Source organism: Macrotis lagotis, chromosome 7 (genome assembly GCF_037893015.1).
Source record: "Macrotis lagotis isolate mMagLag1 chromosome 7, bilby.v1.9.chrom.fasta, whole genome shotgun sequence".
Lineage (NCBI taxonomy): Eukaryota > Metazoa > Chordata > Mammalia > Peramelemorphia > Peramelidae > Macrotis > Macrotis lagotis.
Genome location: NC_133664.1, coordinates 56,957,045 through 56,981,282, shown reverse-complemented (window position 1 = coordinate 56,981,282; position 24,238 = coordinate 56,957,045). Strand labels below are relative to the sequence as shown.

At 36.3% G+C, this 24,238-nt stretch overlaps 1 protein-coding gene across 5 annotated transcripts in view; it reads right to left on the bottom strand.

Annotated features, from left to right (window-relative positions):
* Positions 1-24,238, bottom strand: part of CACNB2 (calcium voltage-gated channel auxiliary subunit beta 2) — a 416,652-nt gene that overhangs the window by 32,277 nt on the left and 360,137 nt on the right. For 4 of the 5 annotated variants that reach the window (XM_074192944.1, XM_074192947.1, XM_074192948.1 and 1 more), the window contains 5 exons: positions 20,130-20,266; positions 14,784-14,860; positions 7,491-7,624; positions 2,668-2,748; positions 1,843-1,901 (listed from right to left, as the gene is read on the bottom strand). In XM_074192944.1, coding sequence (XP_074049045.1) covers positions 1,843-1,901; positions 2,668-2,748; positions 7,491-7,624; positions 14,784-14,860; positions 20,130-20,266 — 488 coding nt within the window. Of the gene's footprint in view, positions 1-1,842; positions 1,902-2,667; positions 2,749-6,808; positions 6,871-7,490; positions 7,625-14,783; positions 14,861-20,129; positions 20,267-24,238 lie in introns of all 5 variants that reach the window. The other variant, XM_074192945.1, reaches the window with a different exon arrangement.

Genomic DNA, 24,238 nt, shown 5'->3' with positions numbered 1-24,238 from the left:
CTGACAATCTGGTTCCAGTTCTTCTCTGATGATGGCTGACAAGGAGGAGACAAGAATGTAGAGAATAGGGGCAATGGCATTTTCATAGTGAAAATGCAGAGAAAAATTTGGTCCTCATGATGCTAGGTTCCCTTGTCCCATCCTCCTGTTTTAAATTCAAAGGCTACATCTGATGACTTTCCTCCTGCTCCAGTGATAAAGGATGAATGGGAATAACCTTGGGGACTCCTGGAATGATAACACTGAATCTTTATGGAGTTCCTTTAAGGATGACAAAGCTCTTTCTCATAGTAGCTTCTTGAAGCAGGTAATACAAGTATTACTATTATTATTTGTATTTTCCAGATGAAGAGAGAGCCTGGATCTGAGAGATTTGTTAATTGATTGATAGAAGAGCTACATCCCTTAAACATTTATTGTCTACTATGCCCCAGACCCTGTCTAAGCATTGGGAATACAAAAAAGGTAAAAGATAGTTCTTATTCTCAAACAGCTCACAGTCTAGCTCACACAAAAACAACTCTATATAAATAAGATATATATATATATATATATATATATATATATATATAAAGATATGATATATATATATGATATATGATATGATATATATATGATATATATATATATATAAAGATATATATATATATGAGATGAATTGAAGATAATCAATAGAGGAGAGGTGGAACCATTAAGGGGCCACAGAAAATGCTTTTTGCAGAAGAGTGATGAAAATAGAAATGGAAATAGAGAAAGTAGAAGAAGGAGCCACAAAATTGTACATAAGGATTCCTGCAGCTGCATACTGACTTAGAAAACCCTAAAGCAACACTATCTATTTTTATTATGTCTTTATTGAGTTTGTTAAATATTTCCCAAATGCATTTTAATCTGGTACCAGGGAATGGGCCATGATATAGGATTTTAGCTGGTAATTGAAGGAAGTCAGGAGGTGGAGAAGGAGAGGGAAAGTACTGCAGGTATCAGGGACAGTCAGTGAAAATGGCCAATCAGGAGACAGCATATCTTCTTTTTTTTTTTTTTTTTGCTTTTTTAGGTTTTTGCAAGGCAAATTGGGTTAAGTGGCTTGCCCAAGGCCACACAGCTAGGTAATTATTAAGTGTCTGAGGCTGGATTTGAACTCAGGTCCTCCTGACTCCAGGGCTGGTGCTCTATCCACTGCACCACCTAGCTGTCCTGAGATAGCATTTCTTAAGGTATCTTTTGTTTTTTTTTGTAGGTTTTTTTTAAATAAGGCAATGGAATTGAGTGACTTGCCCAAGGCCACACAGCTAGGTAATTATTAAAATGCCAGAGGCTGCATTTGAACTCAGGTCCTCTGGATTCCAGGGCCAGTACCCTATGCACTGCATCACCTACTTGTCCCAAGATGGCATTTCTTACATGAGAAACAGCAGAAACCAACATCATTGGATGGCAGAGTATGGGAGTGGGAGTAAAAAGAAAAAACTGGAACAGTAAGAAGGGCTCAGACTGCAGGGGGTGTTGAATGCCAAACCAAAAATATATTTATTTTATTTGATCCTATAAGTAAAGTGAACCACTGCAATTTATTGAATAAGGGGGTTGATATGGTCAGATCTTTACTTTAGGAATATTACTTTGGCAACTGGATGGAAGACATTCTCTGCTAAGGAAGGCTATATCCTGGAACCCATTTGGTTTCAGAGAGCAGTTTTATGTACACCCAGAGCCTCATCATGTTAATATATGCATCTCTTCCCCCCCCCCCCCCATTACCCCTCCCCTCCCCGGGCTTCTATTTGACATTTCCAAAGATGAAATAAATAAGAAAATAACAATGTATGCTAATTTACTTACCGCCCTTCAAATCTGTGTTTTAAAAAATCAAACAGTGCTTTCTGCATCATATCTGTCACCTAAAAATAAGCAAAGCCAACAAATTAAGGTATGAAAAACATCACTGGCTGTGCTAAAAAAACCCAACTGTTTTTATTAAGAATTATAGATTCATATTTGGAAAAATGGTATAATTTGAAGGGTATCATTCTCCATTTCTGATACTTGATAAAAAAAAATAAAACATGATTTCTAATCTATCTGTAAATGGTTCATTTACCTTAGATTCACAAAATGAGAGAATATCAAAATAAGGATCCCCAGAAAGCAATGAATCCCAAGCTATTCTAGAAGAAGCAACATCTGGCTGCCTGTTAGGTATTTATTGTGGATCATTCATGTTCTCCCCAAATCCTTTCTATACCACATAGCTCTAGCTCCTTCAAATGGTCTCATGACAAGAACTGTTTCATCTCTCCTTGTTTCATGACACTACTAATTTTGTTTCTGGCTGAATACATGGTCCAAGTAACGATCCCTCTGCCCTCCCCCTAAAAATACTCATTTACAGATACCAACAGCTCAAAATAATATTAAAATAATTGCAGATTCATCTAAGTTCAAAAATTGGGAGGAGAGGCTGAGGAAAAGATTAATTTTACCTGCTGTAAGATGCTAATTTAAGAGAAGCTAATGTTGTAGAATAGCCATCTCTAGGGTGAGAGTGAGGAGAAGGGAAGAATATTTACATAACTATTTCAAAGGAATAGCAAGGTGTACATAAGAGATTTATGGTTTCATGTGTAATTTTTTTTTAAAACATGACATGCTGTGGAAGTCACTTACCTCATAGCCCTTCAGAGAAGGCCCCACTAACACTACTGGTCGCATAGAAGGCACCACATCATAAGGAGGAATGTGCTCTGTCTGCAGAGAGGGAAGAAGCTTTCAGAACCTTAGCAGGGAAATAGATACTTACAATTTTTCTATAAGTCTCTAACTCACTTCTCAGGGAATTCAACCAAGAGGAATATTAAGAGGCGCTGATTTTCCAGATTTTTTTTTCTGTACTATAAATAAACTCAGTCTAAGGTGTGAGTTTATTTTCTGAAGTTTTCCTATACTTGAAACTATTGCAATTCCCTTGCCTCTCTCCAGACAAGGTAATCTGACTTCTTCAAAGGCAGACTCCTCTAGAAGAAGGTGCTGCTTCTGATAGAACCAGGGGACATGGTAGAAAGAGTGCAGGGAAGCATGGGATGGGCTTAGGAAATCTTTTTAAAATTGCCATTGCAGGTGAATAGGATTGTGAATTTGTATTAAAAATAGAAATAGTCCAGAATATTGGGACTAAAATGACTCAATAAAGTAAGGGTGAAAAAGATTTTTAGTCTTTTTGTTTGTTTGTTTCGTGGAGAAAAATAAACTACAAATTCCTTTTATTTTATTTTATTTTGGGTAGGGTTAAGTGACTTGTTCAGGGTCACACAGCTAATAAGTGCCAATGTCTAAGGCCAGCTTCGAACTTAGGTCCTCTAGACTCCAGGGTGGGTGGTCTATCCTTTGAGCCTCCTAGCTGCCCACAAATTCCTTTTAAAATAACTATAAACATCTATTTTACTGTCTATTTCTATAAGAATAGGGATAAGGTAATAGTCCTGTGATTTCTTTGCTATCAGGAACTCTTGAACGAAGAAGCTCTCTCTACTAATGTAAGCTGCATCTTCTCTGCAACTCATAGTCTCAGAGAACTGCCCCAAAGGGCTATGAAGTTGTAACACCTCAGAGTGGGTTGAGGCAGAATTCCAATCCAGCTCTGACTACTAGTTCTCTAAACAGTAGGCAACACAGCCTCATGTCTACTTCCATGAAGAAGCCAATTTGTCCAGATGTCATTTCTAATAAATGAATAGTAGCTATATATTCATGTTTTTAAATATATGACATATATGGGCTTTAAAAATATTAGCAAGCTAAAAAATCCAAAATTCAAAGGGTGGAAGCACTTGAGTTCATTTCTGTTTTCATGTACTTTCATCAACTGAGCAATATTATAATTTCTTTCTGTACCTAACATACTATCAGGGAAGGATTTATAATCACAGGATCACAGAAGTAAAGGAGGGAACGGAGGCTCAGAGAAATTAAGGGATTTATCCAAGGTTACATTGTCATTAAGCATCTGGGCAGGATATTAAATAAACCAGGTCCTCTCACTCTGGAGCCAATGTTTTTTCCACAGCATTATGCTGCCTTCCTAACCATGTCTATATTTTGCAGCTGAATTTAAGGCATGTCTATATTATAAAGCTGACTCAAACTCTCTCTGCAGGAAAAAAAGGGGGGAGGTGGAGTGGGGTGGAGAGTTACAGAGATAGCCAGTTACAAAATCAATTGGATCATTGGCATAACTCAACTGCTAAATTCAAGATGAAGGAAATAGCCAGAAGATGATGGGTAATACCATTGACTATGTGTCAAAGAGATATTTCTATAACAGGAGACATAAAACTGGTCAAAGATTGGGCAGTTTTATTTAGAGTCAATAAATACAGCATCCGATGCCAAGAAGATGCTGTTAAGATTTCTGAATTTAAAGCATCTATTGATTTATAAATTACTATAAATAAATTAATAAGAGGAAATTAATTTGAATCTCATGTGCCATCTCCAACAGGAAACATTTTCTTATTCTTTTAGTTACTATGTTTTCAAAATTTCATGTAAATACTTATCTAATAAGCTTCTTGAAAGCAGGGGCAGATTTTTGATTTTGTCTTCATATTCTTGCAATATTAGGATGCTTATAGGATTAACATTTTTTTAAAAAAGTTATGGACAAAAATAAAATGTCTTTTAAATTATCCTGGGCATTTTTTAAATTAATCCTCAAATAGGAAAGGTTTATGAATTTATTTTTTTAATCTAGTTTCTCAAGGAAGTTTCTTAACTTATACAAATAATTTATTTTGCCTTATTAAAATCATATTAATTAATATTTCTGGCTCCTGAAGTTTGTTTCAGAAATTTTAAAAAGCACCTTCAGAACAAATGCACCAATCTGGAAAAAATCACCATAACATACATATTCCAGAGAAGGGGGAACACAAGGCCAAGTACTACTATGCTACCATTTTTCACTGTCTCAATGTTTACCAAGTTTCCAGGTAAAATTAAAGAAACATAACAAAGTAAAGAATATTATATAAATAAACAATATTTAAAGAACAAGGTAAAAAACCAAGACAAACATGAATACAGTGACAGCACAGAATGCCACACAAGCACCAATCTAAAGCCATCTAAGACACGGACAGAAAACATCCTCACGGCCAAATCACTCTCTTTTTCTGCAGTGCTACATAAAAGTTCACCACATAATTGATAACATAAGAAGAATGAGTACCGGTGCCCAAGGCATCATAAGCATATGAACAAACTTATTTATATAATGCAGGTGCAGGCTCAAAATGGAAGCCACGTCCTTGTAACTCTGCAGCATCAAGAGATTGTTTCTACCTTTGAGATTGGGAATGTAGTTTGATGCATGCATTTTAGTAACAGTCCAAAGAAATTCTAAGTCTTTAATTAAGGGGGTCAGTGTCTGATGCAATAAATCTTTGCTTTTTTTCCTTCTTTTGTTTTATTTTGGTTTGGTTTTGTGACTGTCAACTAGCAAAGGACTATCCATTGCTAGTCTTCAACCAGCTACTTAATAAATAATAGGGTAGATACAGAAATTACCTTATTTGATGGAATAGTGGTACTTTAAATTCTAATTTTAAAATAAACCAACGATTTTCAGCTGCCTTTTTCTATTATCTCTCTTTTGGTATACATTTTTTCACGGGCAAAAATAGCGATGAAGTGTTTTTTTTTAAAAAAGGTTTTGGGGTCGATTTGGAGGTATAGGGATAGATGAAGCAATATGACCAGAAGCTCTGGTCATCCTTTGATCACTGATTCTAATCTATTTGCTATGGGTTGTTGATGATCAGGTGAAGATCAAGGTTGTACCACTGGAATGGAAGAGACCTCAGAGGCCTTTGAGTCCAATTTCTGATATTTCACAAATGAGAAAATAGATCCAGTGAGTTTAAGTGACTTACCCAAGACCATAAAGGGAGGTGTTGTCAGAGGTGGGATTTGAATCCAGGAGTGATAGTGCTCCTTTGGTTAGTGGCATTCACTTGTTAGGTTTCTATTCAACTATACAACTGATGACTTTGGTGAAAACCTCAGAAGGGATACCAACATGAGATCACAAAGACTTGACCACTTTTCTGTTTGAATCTCTGTGTAAAGGGATTGGGTCATTCTTTTGCTATAGTTTTTCTTTTTAAATTACTATTGTAATTAATACAGAGATCCAGTTACTTTAATTTAAGCACTTTTGGGGGGATTCTGAGAAAATACCAGTCAGCAGTCTGTTGTCTTCAGTTATTTACTGGCAATTATATAGAAAACAAACAAACCAAAAAAACCCTTGCAGTTCGGGACCTAGCACAATGTAATTATTTCTGAGCTCTGGATGCAGAAGGCAGAAGACTCATTCCCAGGAAAGAAGAGTCCAACCTTCTGAGAAGGTTGGGAGAGGAGGGTGAGCAGAGGAAAATTTATTTACTGCACACTCCTCTTCTAGAATTCACCCACTGTTTTTGCCAGCCTAGGAACACTGTCATATTTATCACAGTGAGGACAGATGGTGGTGTGTAAAAGAAGGGAAGGAATGGGAATTAGGGGATTCCTAAAAAAAGGAAAAAGTAGGCAGCCTTTCTCAGAAGCTGCAAAACCTGCTGACTGGAAATGGACTCTGGTCTGGTCTGAGACAATCACATAGTTCTTTGACACCTTGGTTGGCCAGTGGCAAAGGCTCCCAAGGAGACAGCTAGACCCAGTGTCCAGTAGATGGGATGCTGCAATCTGACCGATGGAAAAGGCAAGAACATTGGGAGAGAATTTATATATGACAATAGGAAAAACTCACAGTAAACCGCCAAAACAAGCCTGCAGTTTTCCACTGGTCTTGTTCATCTGCAGATTTTGCACCTAGTGGATTAGAAGTTTAAATACTGACTAAATTAAAAATTGAAGGTTTTTTTTTAGTACAAGCTATGTATTTGGATATCACAAATCAGATTCTAGTCATTGTTTTAATATGCTTGATTATGTTAAAAATCTGGAAAAAAAAGAAAGACAAAGACAGACAGAATAAGCATGCACTAGAGAGGTGCATTATGGGGATTTGTCAGTATTTGATGTCTCTGGATGTTTCCATCACTTCCTTTGGTGGTCTATTATTCCATCAAAAAGGATAAGTACTGTAATGGTGTTCACTGAGTCACTCACTGAACTTAGTTGGTTTTAAATGCATGGACTCAATTACCTGTTTGATAGGTCCCTTTCTCAGTACTAGAACGATTGTCCTTAATGAAATTGTGGGGAGTAATGCTAATGATGCCAGTGGCAGGATAAACACAGCTTATGTCAATGTAAACTTACCGATTTCTGTTTCTGCTTAGCTACAGCAGCATGGAAAAGAAATAAAGAATAACAGAGCATGCGTGTTATTGGCTTGTAAGAGGACACAGACAGTCAACAGGACTAGAAACGTGGCGCAGTGGCAGTTGAGCAGGTGGACAGGTAGGAGTTCGGAAGTTCAATGTTACCTTCTTAAAGAAGGGCATTCGTTTCTCTTTGGAGTGGGGTGATGTTACACTGTTTGCACTGGGTTTAGGGGAGCGGTGGTTGGCTGGAATATCATTTTCTTCTGCATCTAAGCCAGTAGCATCTATGTCTATAGCTATATACAGACAAACAATTCAAAATCATCAGATGGACAAGAGAGGAAAAACAGGTTATAAGGAAAATAAAAATAAAATGGAATTAGACCAAAATTACCCGAAGGCAAAGAATTATCACGGAGGCTCCACATAGTACACAAGATAAAACTTAAGAGGCAAAAACATTTAAGGACTGCAAAAGTAGACACATCTAACAAAACTCAAATATACTTTCAAAGTATCTGTTTGAACAATTAAATAAGCCTTGGACTAAAGCCACCCGCAAAGACAGGGTATTTTTAGAATCAGATTGACATGTTAAGTGTTGTTTGGAAGGTGGCATTGTATCTCTGGTACCATACCCTCAGAATAATGTGTCACTTGATTTCTTCAAGGGACACATTGCAGAAAGTACAAAAACACTAGGAACCTTCCATCCATAAATGGCACTCCCTTACTTTGCTCTGGAACAGAACCAGAACCAGTGGGTCTTCAGAAAATGCAACAGGCATTTGAAGGCCACAGAAAAGGGGAAGTTTTCACTCCAGTTATCTGAAGGACTCATAGAATAAGTAGCAAAATATCCCAAGAGGTTTTACAGGATGGAAGGGAGGGGAGTGATAACAAGATGATCTATGGAAATGAAGACAGGCCTAATAAATGGCAAAGGAAGGGGGGAAAGTACTCGATTTAATGAAGTTAAATGACATCAGCCTGGGGAAGATAGGAATGAATCGATAGTATGGTGTACAAAGAGAATTGAATTTATAGTCAAGAAATCATGGTTCCAGGTCTAGTTTTGCTAGTAATTTAACTGGATGACCTTAGGAAAGTCACAAAACTCTGAATCTTAGTTTCTTTATCTGTTAAATGGAGGCTTTTTCCAGTCCTCTATTCTATGATTATATAATCTAACAGTTCAAAATGCTTTTTTTTGATTATATAATCAAATAATGCTATGATTATATAATCTAACAGTTCAGAAAAGCTTTTTAAAAATGATAGCTATTATCCAATAACAATAACTGACATTATATTCATTATGTTATTTGATTGTCATGACAGTCATGGGATGTAGATGCCATTAATATTTCTATTTTATTGATGAAGAAAAAGAAGTTAAATGACTTGCCTAAGATCACTCAGCTATTACATGTCTAAGGCTAGATTCAAACTTAGATCTTCCTGTCTCCAAGTTTAGAATTCTATTAAAGACATCATATTATCTTACATACCAGAATCAGATAACAGTGGGCACCTTTAAGCTCAGAATCAAATTTCTTCATTGTACAGTTGAGGAAACTGAGGCTCTCTAAGGTTAAATGACTTATTCAAACACACAAAGTTAGTTACTGAGAATCTGCATTAAAACTCAGGGCTGTTAACTTTTGGTTATTATTCACTCAATGCTTTCATATACTGAAATCTTATAATTGTTAAGGCCTTTCTAGTGTATTCACATTACCAGCATTTCAATCCTAGGAGAACCCTAAGATAAGTAGGACAGGTATTAATATACTTGTTTTACAAATAGTGACTTGCCCATGACTATTAAGTATTAAGTGGAAGAACAGGATTTCAAATCCAGTCCTTCTGACTTCAATACTCTTTCCACCACAATGCAATGTGTTTTGTTTTTCTTTTCTGAGGTGTTCATCCCTCACCTCACATATTTTAGTAGAGATCATCTACTGTTTATCGGGAAATGACCTCTTCTAAGAACATCATATTAGAACATTAGAAGGCTATCTGTAGTTATAGAGAAATAGTACAATATTTTATACATAACCTTTCATACCAAACCAGGATATATATAAGAAACAGAGAACAAAGAACAGAATCTTGTTTTTGGGTAGAAAGTAGTTTAATATTTAGTAGTAACCAGCTGGAGGACAGATTCCACTCCAAATAGGATGAGCATTGAGCTACCCCTTTTGAGTTCTAGGAAACAATTTGAGAGGTTTTGTCTTAATTTTTGGTTTAATAATTGTGATGGCTATCAAATGATTCTCTCCCATTACAACTTTAGGGAATCAATTGTATCCCTTACCATGTGGCTAAGTAGGAAGTGAATGGAAAAACAAGAGTAAATCCTAATCATAGGCAAAATGGTCTGAGAATGTGCTTCTCAAGTAAAAGTGAAAGAGCACTGTAGATGCATATGTATATGAGGGGAGGCAAATTTTTCCTCCTAGGGTGGAAGGTTTCCTCTTGAATAATGTATGATGCTGAAAGGAGGTAGCCATGATATGGCTGAAAACATCATCTTTAATAAATATTATCATTATCTTCTTTTTAACATTGTTTATATCTTTCAGTCTACCACCTCCAGTCATCCTTTATAACAAAGAACAAAAGAGGGGGAAAAACCCATATACCACAGGAAAAACTAACCAATACATCAAAACAGTCTTTATATTTTATGCAGTGTTTCATACCCACTGACCCTTTCTCTCTGCTAAGATGGGAGGGAGATGCGGTCTCACATCTTTTCCATGGGACTAAATTAGTTCACTATGAGGAATGTAGTGTATTTGGTTTCCGCAAAATTTAAGTGGAGACTGTTAGTTTAAAATACACACACACACACACACACACACACACACACACACACACACACACACACACCACTACAAAGACCTCAGTCATTGGGGGTCTGACTGTGGCTGTTGTGTCTTTGTGCAGTGAGTGTAAGAAAAAAAAATGTCCCCGATGCAACATTGACCTTACTAACCTGACATTAAACCTCCTTATACCGAGGGTGGTCAAAAACTAGCTCCAACTAGTCAAGGGTTGACCTAGGGCGTCCCTATCCTCTAAGTGCACCTGCTTAATGAAGTCCATACATATTACCATACACACTCCTGTGCTCATCAGTATAATGACCAGGGTGTGGAAAACATATTAAAGAATAGTATGGGGTAGGGGCGGCTAGGTGGCGTAGTGGATAAAGCACCGGCCCTGGAGTCAGGAGTACCTGGGTTCAAATCCGGTCTCAGACACTTAATAATTACCTAGTTGTGTGGCCTTGGGCAAGCCACTTAACCCCATTTGCCTTGCAAAAACCTAAAAAAAAAAGAATAGTATGGGGTAGCTGTATTGAATAGATTGTAACCCTGATGAGTCAGACCAATGACTGGCTTGAAGGGGAGGAGAAAGTCTTTCAAACTGCATATAAGACTAAACACTGTTGCATTTTGGGGCCTTTAGCTCTAGGGAAAAGCATCCTTTTTCCTGCAGAAAAGTTAATTAATTAATCAAAAAGCTATTTTTAATCACTCTGGACTAAGTTTTTATAATTATGAGCCATTTACAACATTCATTATAATTTAACAACATTCAGTTTTCATAGTTTTTGACTGTTCTTTTCATTTACTCTCTCTTGTAGCCATTTTGTATGTAGTGTTTTTGTAATTTTGCTTACAAACTCAGGTTCAGCATTTTATTATTCCTGAACAGGGAAGAAAGAGGAAAGCCTGCCCCCAAATGGTAAATTCCCAAATGATTTCACTTCCTCATTTATATGTGGTTGGGAAAACACCAAGCAGAGTAAATATTTATTAACCATTCATATTTTGTGAAAGTAAGAAGTCTAAACAACAGAAACAAGAGAGGGAGAGAGTCTAAGTCAATTTTTTTTGGGGGGGGGAAAGGTAATGGGGTTAAGTGACTTGCCCAAGGTCACACAGCTAGGTAATTAGTAAGCGTCTGAGGCCGCAGTTGAACTCAGGACCTCCTGACTCCAGGGCTGGTGCTCTATTCACTGAGCCACCTAGCTGCCCCCAGTCTAAGTTAATTTTAGTTAACATTTATTTGGCATCTATCTTATGCATAGGTAGAAAAACAGGGTTCGAACTGTCCATCATGATTAAGGAATCAAATCAATTAGGATGCTGTCTAGATCAGTGGTGCCAAACTCAAATAAAAATGGGACCCTGTGGGCTGCATATTGAATTAGAACTCCATAAATTAATGCTACCTATATTGTATGGCATTTTAATTTATTTTGTTAAGCAATTTCCTAATTATGTTTTAAGCTGGGTCAGTCTCAGGAGATTTGTGGGCCACTTGCAGCACTGAGTTTGATATTTCTAAATTTCTAGATTATAACTCTTTTTTTATATTAGGGAAACTAACAGTTCAGTTGTGATATTGTTTAGATGACTGACCACAAATTAGTATGGTCAAATTAACTATGATTTCTCATCCCTTTCCATGAACCCTAGATGTTGAAAAAAAAGTTTTCAGTTTATTTGTTAGAGCTTAAAGTCTTTGTTCAGATTGCTCATACAGCTCTTGTGTGTGAGTTGGGTTTCATTTGAAAATAGTAACAATGAATTCTAAATGCTTGATGTGTTTTCCTCTTCACGTGGCTAAGAGACTTCACATTCCATCTCCTATGGAGACTTTTCTTGGAGCAGAGGAAAAGAATAGAATGGCTTCTGCTCATTGAACAAATATGGAGATGTAGGATGCTTAGCAATTGGAATACTGGACTCCAGAATGAAAATGTAACATATTACTACTCTGAATCTTTTCATCTCATCTGCACCATTACTGCCTTCAACTTAATCTCATATGGTAGGCTATTTACCATGTCAGTTTTCCTTTTGCTTATCAGCATCTTTACTACAAGATGATGCCCAAAACTGAGCATGATATTTCTGTTATAGCCTTGAGTGGGGTAAAGTACAGTAGGTTCAGTCCTAGACACTTTCAATACCCCCTGATATTGCACATTTTTTGACAACTAAATCATAACTATTAACTTATACTGGAGTTTGCAGTCTATTAAAAATCTTCAGATTAAAAAAATAGCCTTCACTAGTTTTAGTTCATTCTTTGTTTGACCATGCATATTTGTTACAAGGAGCTAGGTTTTCTCCTCCTTTTTTTCCAAAGCGGAAAAAAATGAAAGGGAGAAAAATATATTTTCTTTTTTTTTTTTTGCAAGACAAATGGGGTTAAGTGGCTTGCCCAAGGTCACACAGCTAGGTCATTATTAAGTGTCTGAGACCGGATTTGAACCCAGGTACTCCTGACTCCAGGGTTGGTGCTTTATGCACTGCACCATCTAGCTGCCCCTTAAAACATATTTTCTTAAAAATATTAATTTAAAAGGGAAAACTCAAGATAAAAAAGCAACACTGGTAAAATTCTTGCCACGTCATGCCACACTTTTATATCCATACTTCATTAACTGTCCTTTTTCATTGATGAGTTTGCTCTGTATATCCACAATTTTTCTTTAGGTAACTTTAGGCAATTCCCCCTTCTTTCCTTCACTAAAGGGATTTTTCTTTGTGACTTAAGAGCTTCCTAGATCTCCAAAACTGGCTTTCCTTTTAAAGTTTTTGGTTCTGGGGGTCAACCCCATTCCGTGGTCTTCTAAAACTGAAAGTTTTCCTATCCTAATATTATGAGGAAGTGGTCACCTAACTTTTTTAGCCACTTCTCCCTATTAGAATCACATTCAGATAGAATTTCCTTTGCCTACTCCTTACTATTTAAGCAAAAGAGTAGCATGTTAGACAATTGTAGGAGACAAAAATTTCAGAAAAGAGCTGATAGTAAAATCATGACTGTTAATGGGGGATGGATGTAAAAATCATGTTGTTATCCAAGAATTACATCACTATGATTCTATGACTAAAATATAAAGCCTCTAATTAAGAATCTAGATGTTATCAATGGCATTGTTTGGGGAAAAGCTATTCTTAGGACACAGTGGTTAGTGCAACCTGTTGCTCAATTTTATAATTTCATAATCTGCTTAGTGTTTCCACATGGTTGCTAAGACGCCTGTTCTCAACCTATTTTCACTTCCAATTTGTCCTACATAATAATACTCTGAATCAGAATTCTTTAGTGTTATTATGTCCATATTTTTTCATAATTTTAATTGACTCTCTTACATCAATGGTCTTTGAAGTGTTTCACCAATACGCTGTTTTTTTATTTCTATCATGGCATGTTCCACTCTAGACTGTACTCATAGTGTTAGCCAAAGAAATCAACTTTTTCTTTCTTACACTTGCTATGATGTCTTTTATTTCCAAACCACCACACCTGCTATTCTTCTAGGAAGAATAGTTTCTTCCAAAAATATTTTTGTACTAGCTGATCCTCTCTGAAATCTTTATCCTTCTCACTATTAGATGTATCTCTGAAATACCTGTGATTATGTTTTTTGTGCCTGTCATTCTCCATGGTTTGAATTTATTTCTTCAATTAGATAGCAAACCTTCTTGAGAGCTTCATTTGCACCAATTTATAGCACCAAGGACAGTGGTCTGTATTTGGTCAATTTATGTGGACTTACAGTTACAAGAGATTCAGGTCAGTGATGAACACAGTAGAAATTTCTACATGCTCTACTTCTAGTTATGCTCCCAATTTTTAGCATTATCAGGAAATATTCTTCATACTTGATGAGTTGTTTTTATAGAAGTGTTGATAGCTTAGGCTCAGCCACCCACACTATTCTTGGTTTCTTGTGAACAATCAAACACATTTCTGACCAGACAGGCAGGTTTAAATGATGCAATCTCTGGTTGTAAGTTGTTTTTTTTTCTTTTAAGTAACACTTAAAGTCTAACAATGTGTTGAGTTAAAACTTTGGACTCATTAGCTTTAATTTGTTGAGCTAAATAATCTAGATAATTACAGTATGGTTTTAAGTAAGTTTATTTATTGACTCTTCAGTTTTTTCTGTAATATTTATGATTGTCAATTACTTTTCCCATTCCATGTCCTTTCCCTAACATATTTCCATAAGAGCAATGCTTTTTCTCATCAGCAAACCAGTCAACTAGAATTTATTAAGCACTTACTATATGATAGGCACTGTGCTAAATGCTAGAGAGAGAAGGAAATGCAAAAAATAAATCTCTGTTCTCCAGGAGTTCACAGTCTTCTAAGAGAAAACACACAAAGAATTACACACAAAAGAGATATATACAATACAAAATGGGAGTAGTCTTAGAGGAAAGGTTTCCTGTAGAAGAGAGGACTTCAGATGATTCTTGAAGGAGGTGGAAATAAGTTAAAAAGGTCCTTTAAAAGATATTGGTACTCCAACACAGAGAGATTAATTAAAATTAACAGATAAAATAAGGTTAAGTTATCCCCCAAAATACTGACTATATCATATAGTCGTCCATCCCAGTACCTACTTACCAGATGATGGAGGCGTAGATTTTCTGGAACTAGGTACTATGTCACCCAAACTGGATGATGAATTTCCTCCTGATTTACTAGAGTAAAGCAAAAAAGACAATCATTATTGAAGCTGCAGTTTATCACTGAACTGGTGTATTTCAATGGGTTTTAATGGTAATGTTTTAAATTAGTCAGTGGGTTGTTTTTTTTTTTACATTAGCTATTGAACAGATGGAGTAGAACAGTAGAGCTTGCCTTTGGGAAACTATACAGTGCTTTTAACTGCCCGAGCTTCTCCTTGAAATGAAAGGCCATCTTTTTGACAGCCATATTCTCCCAAGTGATGCACTGTGGTTATGAGTCATGGAACAGGGCAGCTGCTGAAAAATGCCAGTGGAGTGTCACCCAAGGGTAATAGAGTTATGGTGGTTGCAAGCAGAAGCTACATGCTACCTATGACAAACTATGCAATGAAGGCATCATAAAAATTATTCAAGAGGTTCATGGCCAGAAAAGGAGCATGACTGTCAAACAGAAAGAGGGAGAAGTGACCAATGGAAACTATATGCTCCATTGTGAACTATATGTACTAACACTCTGGGTGATCTCATGGATCCATATATAGAAAGAGGTGGATAAGGCTTCTACCTTGAGAGGGTAATCTGCATCTCCTGGAGGAAGAATCTACATTAACAATATCACCATTTTGACTATTTGATGTTCTTTCTTTTCCCATTCCAGTTAATTTTTTTAAAAGGTCCTGAGGATATTGAAGGGCCAACCTTCAGGTTCATTTAAAAAAAAAATCAGTGAATATGAAATTTGTTTTTAGCAACCAGTAAAGAACACAATTAGATTAATGAGTGAAATTAATCCTTCTCTCTTGCTTGGTTTCTATCCTTGTATTTTACCATCCTTAATTATGTGGACAACATCAAACACCTAAAAAAAAAGTTGAAAAGTGGATTTGTGAATGCTAAACTTACCATTCTTCAAAAATCTCATGAAAAAACACATAACAAGGTTCTTCCATAATTTATCTCTGAGACAACAGTTAAGATCTTTATCTAACCTGTATGGAAAATGCTGAATATAATGAGAGGACTTGGACTTAACTCTGCCACTCACTAGCTTTGTGACCTCAGCAAATCATATAACTGTCCTGGGTTTTACATTCTTCACTTGTAAAATGAAGTGATTAACTGAGATAACCTCTAAGTCCTGCCAGCACTAATGGTATGACCTTCAGTTGATTGTATACTGAGATGATACGCTTTGTGCACATATGGTCCATGGAGAGCCTCCATGCAAATCTGGACGGCTACTTAGTTGTTACCTCTGTTACTTTGAGCAAATTACTGAACCATTCTGTGTTCCAGTTCCCTCATCTTCATATGATATAGTTTGGAATGAATGTCTCTAAGGTCCTTTTCTAGCTCTAAATCCTGTATTTAGACAATCCTAGGTTAAGGAAATATCCAAGATTCTGATCAAAGGCAATTTGATGATTGTACAATTCATAATACCTTTGATGCCATTTCGGGTTTGAGCAGGGTTGAAAGAATTCATGACTCAATGACCCAGAATTATGTACACAGTTAAGTTTATTTACATTTCTGCAAGTGGGCTGAGTTCCAGGAACTATCAATTTGTGGAATGAGAAGCAGAACTTTTAAAGGAAAAGTTGAGCAAAGGGGGTCAGCCGTGAGGGATTGGGGAGGATTTAGGGAGATTCTGTCTGTGCAAGGGTGGCTTAGGGAATTACTTCAGAGATAGTTAAGGATAGTTTGCTCTTTACTTGGGCAACATTATCATCTTAACATTCTTTGTGTGCCTCAGTGGACCAAATGATTCGAGTCTATTTCTGAAGAATGACATCTTTGGAATAATGTACAGGATAAGGGTATGTGATATGGGGAAGTTTCTGATCAGATACAAGATAGTGAGATAGTCTTTATTAGCCCAAGGACTGTACAGAGAGGCACAAAATAAGTTTTTTTTTCAGAGTTGTTGGAAATCACAGCATAGCTTTTGTAGGTAGAAAGTCAGCATAGAAACAAGTTAAATATTTACTGACATAACATTATTTTTTAACTACCTATCATTTCTACAGCATCCCTTAGACTTTGAAGTATAACAGGGTACTCATTATGGCCTGCGGAAAGATTTTGAGGAAAATGAGTATCAAGAAGAACTGAGAATTTCTTTTTTTTTAAAACCTCTAAATAGTCATTTCTTGAATTAAGAATTTTGGCAAAAGGATGATTTAATCCCCAAATCTTAAGTAAGTACAAGAGACTTGGTAAAAGGATTTCTGGTACTTAGTACCACAGTTTTAAGCAGAAGTAAGAAAAAAGGCATGAGGTAAAAGCTATGCTTATCAGTTCCACCTCTTAAAAGAAAATATTAACTTATTCCTAAATTTACAGATAAAAAGAAAACCTGTAGTAAAGAAATCTTAGTGAACTGAGTTATTGTATAATAACTTTTTAAAAATGTATTTCTTTATTAAGGGGACTATTAGGAAGCCCTAAATCTCTAGAAGGTTCCTAGTTCCTAAGGGATACTTAAAGGCATTAAACAAGGACCTGAAGCACAACATAAAATATAGCAAGTTATTAAAAATTATATTTGTGGCAGCAATTTCTCTAAGTGATGCAAGGACAAATCATTAACAGGAATAAAGCCATGAAAAAGCCAAACTCCACCCCCCTCCCATTTTCCCTTCTTTTCTTTCTCTCTCACACACACAGCAGATAGTCTAGTTTCAGATCTAGAAAGTGCATTTGTTTCACATTCTCTTTGATTTAAAATATCAATAAAAATGAGAAAAATAGAAAGCTTTGATAAACCTTCCAACAATTTAATCCACTTTGATGCCAGACTCTTCTCTTCTAATCTTGAACAAATGTCCACCCTTTGAAATGTACCCCAATTCTGATACCTTTTGTCAGGTTATGATTTTTGGTACCTCTTCTAATAGTGGCTTTATTTAATTAAATTAGCTCATCACTTACTTTTGACTATATTTATTAGTTAAACACAAATTGAGACATAAGGAATCCAACAGGTGAACTTCCCAAGCAAATATACTTTCACATACTTTATATAAAAGCTAAGTATAGTAGATGTGCTCCATGTAGAAGAGCTTTCCAGGTATCACTGTTGAGAGTCATGTAGAAGGGGCTAAGTCTTACAAAAGAGGAAAGCAAGCCAGGCTTGTTTATACTAGTTTAGAGCTAAGCTAAAGTTAGGTGAATAGATTAGCATATAAGAAACTTGAAAGCTCCTGTTGTTTGTCCTCTATTCTGGAAGAAGAGCAAGACATCAGGGAGATGATACCATGAGAGGCACATGGACTGGGTTTGAGTGAGCTAAGCCACCATCCTCACTTTCTCCTCCAGAACCATCTGGGGCCAGTGTTCACATATGGATCAAGATGACTACAGACAGCCCTGGATATGAGGCAGACAGGGTTAAGGACTTGCCCAGGATCACACAGCTAAGCTAGTAAATGATAAGTGAGGACAGATTTGAGCTCAGGTCCCCCTGACTCCAGGGTTGGTCCTCTATCCACTTCTCCCCCTAGCTTGCTCTTAAGAAGTACTTAAAGGCATCAGAGATCCCCATATAGGGCCCTGGAAGGGACTTTGGATATCATCTAATTCAATCCCTCAATTTAAAGATGAGGAATCTTACAAGGTTACACAGGAAGGAAGGGCTTAAAACTATGGTATTTATATACTTTGACTTCAAATATACTGCTCATTTTATTGTACCAATGACTTTTCATCATGTATAGGATTAAATATCAAATCTCCTGTTTAGCTTTTAAAACTCTTCACAACTTGGTTCTTTCTAAACCTACTTTTCATTTTTCAAAATCTTTACTCTCCTCTATAAATTCTGTGATCCAATGATACTGACCTCCAGTGTTGCTTCTTGCACATCCCCTGACTTCTTGCATTTTCAATGGCTGTGGCTTCCCTCCTTATTTGAAGTCTCCTTGCTTCAAATCCCCCAATAATGTCTCACTTTCTACAAGAAACCTTTCTTGGTAATGCTAGTGCCTTCCCTCTTCATTTATCTCCAAATCATTCCTTATGTATCTTGTTTGTACATAGTTGTTTGTACATTGTGTTTCCCCCTCCCCCATTTGACAAGCAAGCAAGACAAGAAACACAGTAAGAGCATAAAAATAAATTCCTGTTGGCTTATCTTAACATCTATGTATCATTTATCCTTATTTTACCACATAGGATATTGAGAATCCAAGAGTTTGTTCATTGTTGCAAATCTATGACCATAAGAACAAGGATATGAACCTAGAACCAATACTTTAGTTCGCAAGGATTCAATTAGGGGATAGGTTAGGATAACAGTCCTAGGGAATTGGTTAGGGAAACATGACTAAGGAATTATTTAGGAAATCAATTACAGCATTTCAGCTTACTTGAAGTCTGACTTTCCACTAAATATTTCACATCTGCAACTAAAAACTGCATTTCTGAGGTAAAAAATGAAAGAAAGATAACTCTTTGCATTTTATTTCTTAATCATGTATTTTTTTTTCTCGTTTTCTTTACATAGGGTATAGTTGCTGTTTTCTGGTTTGCTTTGATTGGGTTTCCTGAAAATGGAGGTTGTCAGAATTTAGAGTCAGGGGATGCTACTCATAAATGCAAACTCTGAATTTCTAGATTTTATGGATGCACCTTTTGTTCTTGAATATGATTTTTTCCCAAGTTGGCTGACAAAAGCAGATGCAGTGAGTAGATGTCTTATTAGAAAGAACTTAGATTACAATAAAAATATGAGGTTGTTTCACTCTCCATAGAATGATCTACTGACTACATTATTGTCTACAGTAATTCATCTTCCTGCAAGGTTGCATCAATTCTGAAATTCCTACATCCTTCATAGTTCCCTGGCTCTAGCACCTCTCCCTCCCTCTGAGTGGAAAGGGTCAAAGTAGACATTGGACATCTCCTCCCCAGCTCTTCAATTTAAAGAAGGGACCCCGTGCAGACATCTTATCATTTCCTGGTTATAGTTACAGGTCTTCATCTTAACCTCATGCTGGGTACCCTTCCCTCTTGCCTTTTTAACTTCTTTTTATGCATCATCTCTTCCCATTAGAATGGGAGCTACAGGAAGGCAAGGGCTGTCTTTTGATTTTCTTTGTATCCTCAGGGCTTAGAAGAGTGTCTGGCACATGGCAGATACTTAAGAAAAGCTTCTTAACTGACTATTGACTATTTCATACAACATTTATAATATAGCAAATAACTAGAGACTGATTTAAGTCAGTACTATCAAACCAACAAATCATTTTCACACAATGTTTTTTTTTTCTTTTTGTACCTGGAGTAGAATTTTCCTTGCTTTGCCCTCTGCTCGTGCTGTAGCCTCATGTTTTCTAGTTTGACCGGACTTGGGATGAATCCTATTTCACAGCCTTCTTTTACCAACCGCCCTATCCACCAGTCATTGTTAAATTTCTGAAGATAGAAATAATACAAAAATGTATTACAAAGTTAGCATGCAAAAATATTGATTTTTATTAATTAAACTTGCTTTTAATGAATTAACTAATTAATTAAATTAAATTAATAATTAAACTTGCTAATTAATCCATGCTTTTTAGCTTATAAAAAGTTATTACTTCAAACATTTTAATAAGTTTAAAATATAAAAAGTAGAGCATGTGCTCAGATTCTTATGTTCAACATTCAAAGTTTTAAATACTTATTTCTGACCATCTTATCAAGGGATTGATTTTTTACTGCTCTCTTTTTGTCTAGGGATAGTCTACTTCCGCTACTAATACTGCCTACAAATGCTTTGAGAGGGCACAATTTCTTTAATAAAATGGAAATGAACAGCATGCTTGATTGGCTATCACCCAGTCAAATGATCCTTTGTGGTTTACATGTGGTTACAACTTGAAAGGGGACTGACCCTGAAATCAGAGAAACCCTGCCTCAAAGACTGTGATGTGTTGGCCAGAGGAATGTCATTTAACCTCTTTGTGCCTTGGTTTCCTCATTTGTAAAATGAAAGAGGTGGAGCTGATGATCTCTTCTGACTGCCTCACATCCAGGACCATCTCCAGTTGTCCAGATTCATATCTGGTCACTGGATCCATATGACTGTGCAGGAGAAAGTGAGGTTGGTGATTTAGCACCACCCCCCATCAAATCTAATTCACGTGCTTGTCATGGTATCATTTCCCTGATGTCATGGTCTGCTTCAAAAATGAAGGACAAGCATTAAGGTCCCTTCCAGCTCTAAATCTATGATGTTCTGCTCTGTAATTCTATGTGCCTATAAATTTCAGCAGGAAAAATTTTTTTTCATTAGGGTCTTCAGAATTATCTCTCTAGATCAATCCCTTTATTTTACAAGAAGAGGAAAGTGAAATTGGGAGTTGGACTTTCCAATAAGGCCATTTGATATAGCTAGAACTCAGTCAGGACACCTCCCACTCAAGGGTGCTTTCCTCAACACCATAGTAATTTTCAGGGTTCATAAGCAGATTTGGAATAGCTTTGGAGACAAATTAAAGATTCTATGTGAAGTATAAACACATGAGGTCAAAGTTCATGTATTATCTTTGTATTTTCTTCAGTGATTAGCACAATGCAGTTTACTAGGAGGTGAATTAATGATATTTTTTTGTTGTGAACTATTTCCCTTTTGCACAAAAATATTTTGTGATGAATTGGTTAGATATGATGTCTGTATTTTTTCCCAGACTAAAATTCAATGCTCTGATATGTTCTGACCATGTTCTGACAAAGCATTGCTCGGTGGTGATTAGCATATTTGGTTTGTGGGGGGGATGAGGCAAAATATTTAAAAATCATTACTGTTCAGGAAAATGCATGTTATAGAGGCATGAAGTGGACAGGGAAACAGCCCAAGAATCAATATATGTGAGTTTTGGTTCTAGCTCTACCACTAGCCAAATGTATGTTCTTACAAAAGTCTGGGAGAATTTATTTTCACATCTGTAAATTAGAGGGTTAGATAAGAGCTAACTAAGGTCTTCAACTTGGGGTCTATGGGTTTTTAATAGGTATATGGCAAGATTTCAGGGGATTTTTCAACTTGAATGGGGAGAAAAATTGCTTCTTTGTTTTTTTTGTAAACCTTTAATTAAATTGTAACCTTTCTTTAAACTTTAAATATAGGCATCTGAGATGGGAAGATCATATACTTTACTAGACTGCCAAGAGGGTCCATGACAAAAAAGAGTAAGCACCTTTAGATTAGAGAATTTCCAGGCTCCATTTTTCCGCTTAACATGCATGATTCTACGTACACTGATTAAGCAAGATTTTACTGTTCATTCTATCTCCTAAAATACCATGTGTAGATTGTGAGGGATTATTGTATTTTTTGCTTATTTTTCCTAAATACTCAGAAAAATTCTCTACTATTCCTAAAATCTCTAAAATACTTAGAGGGACAGTTCTCATGATCCCCCTTTCAAACTTCTCTAAATAACAGTATCCGTTTTGTTCCTCCCCTCTGTCTTTCCATGGTGGAAAAATAGATCCTTCTCTCTGAGCTTTAATCATCTAGGGGAGCTTCTCTGTGATTAAATCCCTTGAACTCCTGCTTTTAAAATCAGATTCAATTCAAATCATCACCCTCTTCTTGAGCATTCTCTCAATCTTTCCCTTCTAACCTATAATTCACATCTCTTTCTACAAGTTAATGAAATGATGACCCCTAAAGTCCCCCCCACCACTCTTTTCATTAGAAACCTTCACAGTTTCATCCACTAGTGACTTCCTGTCCAGATTATATCCATATATATTATGCATGTGACATATTTATGAGATGGAAGTTCCTCCAAAAATATGCTCAAATGGTAATTTCCTTTAGGTTCAGAAAGTCTGCATAGAAAACTATAAAGAAACCCAATCTCAGAACACAATATAATGTTCAATTTAGATTAGGATGGGAACTAGGTCTATGATTTTTAATGATTAGAGAAATGAAAGGAGAGGAATTCCTTTTTGAAACTTATTCACAGCATATGGTCTTAGAAAGCTGCTTGGAGCACTTGCCCAGTGATATATAGTCTGTATGTGTCATTGCAATGTGAGCCCAGGTCTTCCTGGTTCTATCAGTTCTTTATCTGCCTCTGTTCTATGTTATACATACGTACATACATACACACATATGTTTTTTTGCAAGGCAGGTTAAGTGACTTGCCCAAGATCACACAGGTAATTTTTAAGTGTCTGAGGTCATATTTGAACTCAGGTACTCCTGACTCCTGGGCTGGTGCTCTATCCACTGAGCCACCTAGCTGTCCTGAATATATATTTTAACAAATAATAATAACTGTCAAAGGAAAATTTTAATTAGGAGTAAATTTCCCTAAATTTCATATTTCTTTTTAAGATAAATATTTTATTTGTTTTTCCAGTTATATGGAATGTTAGTTTTTACCAATTTTTTTTGCATGGCTTTGAGTTTTATAATTTTTCTCTCCCCCCACCCAACAGAAGGCGATTTGAAATAGGCTTTACATTTGCATCCATGATAAGCAAAGATTGATACTGAAGGTGCTGTGAGAGAAGAATCAGATCCAAAAGGAAGAAAGAAAACATTAGAGAGAATAAAATGATATCATACATGGTCTTCTTTTAAACTCCACAGTTCCTTCTCTGGACACTAATGGTATTTTCCATCAGAAGTCCCTTAAAATTGTTTTTGATTATTGCACTGCTGAAATGAACAAGTTCACCAGGGTTGATCATCACTCCATATTGTTGTTAGTGTGTTATAATGTTCTTCTGGTTCTGTTCATCTCACTCAGCATCAATTCATGGAAATTTTTCCAGGCTTGTCTGAAATCCCATCCCTCCTGATTTCTAATAGAACAATAGTGTTCCAACTCTCTCCCTCTCTCTCTCTCTCTCTCTCTCTCTCTCTCTCTCTCTCTCTCACACACACACACACACACACACACACACACACAAACACACACCATAATCTGTTCAGTCATTCCACAATTGATGGGTATCCCCTCAATTTCTAATTCTTTGCCACTACAAAAAGAGCTGCTATGTTTACTAAATTTCATATTTCAAAACTTTACCCAACCTATCGGTGGAAACTTTCAGGGTTGTTTCTTTTTTAGGTTTTTTTGCAAGGCAATAGGGTTAAGTGGCTTGCCCAAGGCCACATGACTAAGTAATTATTAAGTGTCTGAGGTCGGATTTGAACTCAGGTACTCCTGACTCCAGGGCTGGTGCTCTATCCACTGCGCCACCTAGCCACCCCGAGGGTTTTTTTTTTAAAAGAGGGAATCATACCCTATTACCCATGGCTTATTAATTCCTAATGTCTTTAATCTGGAATTTATAATCCTTCTGACATTGGAATGCAGTGATGGAAACACACTATCAGCCAAGTTCAGAGAAGGTGGATTTGGTGTCTGGAGAGTGATG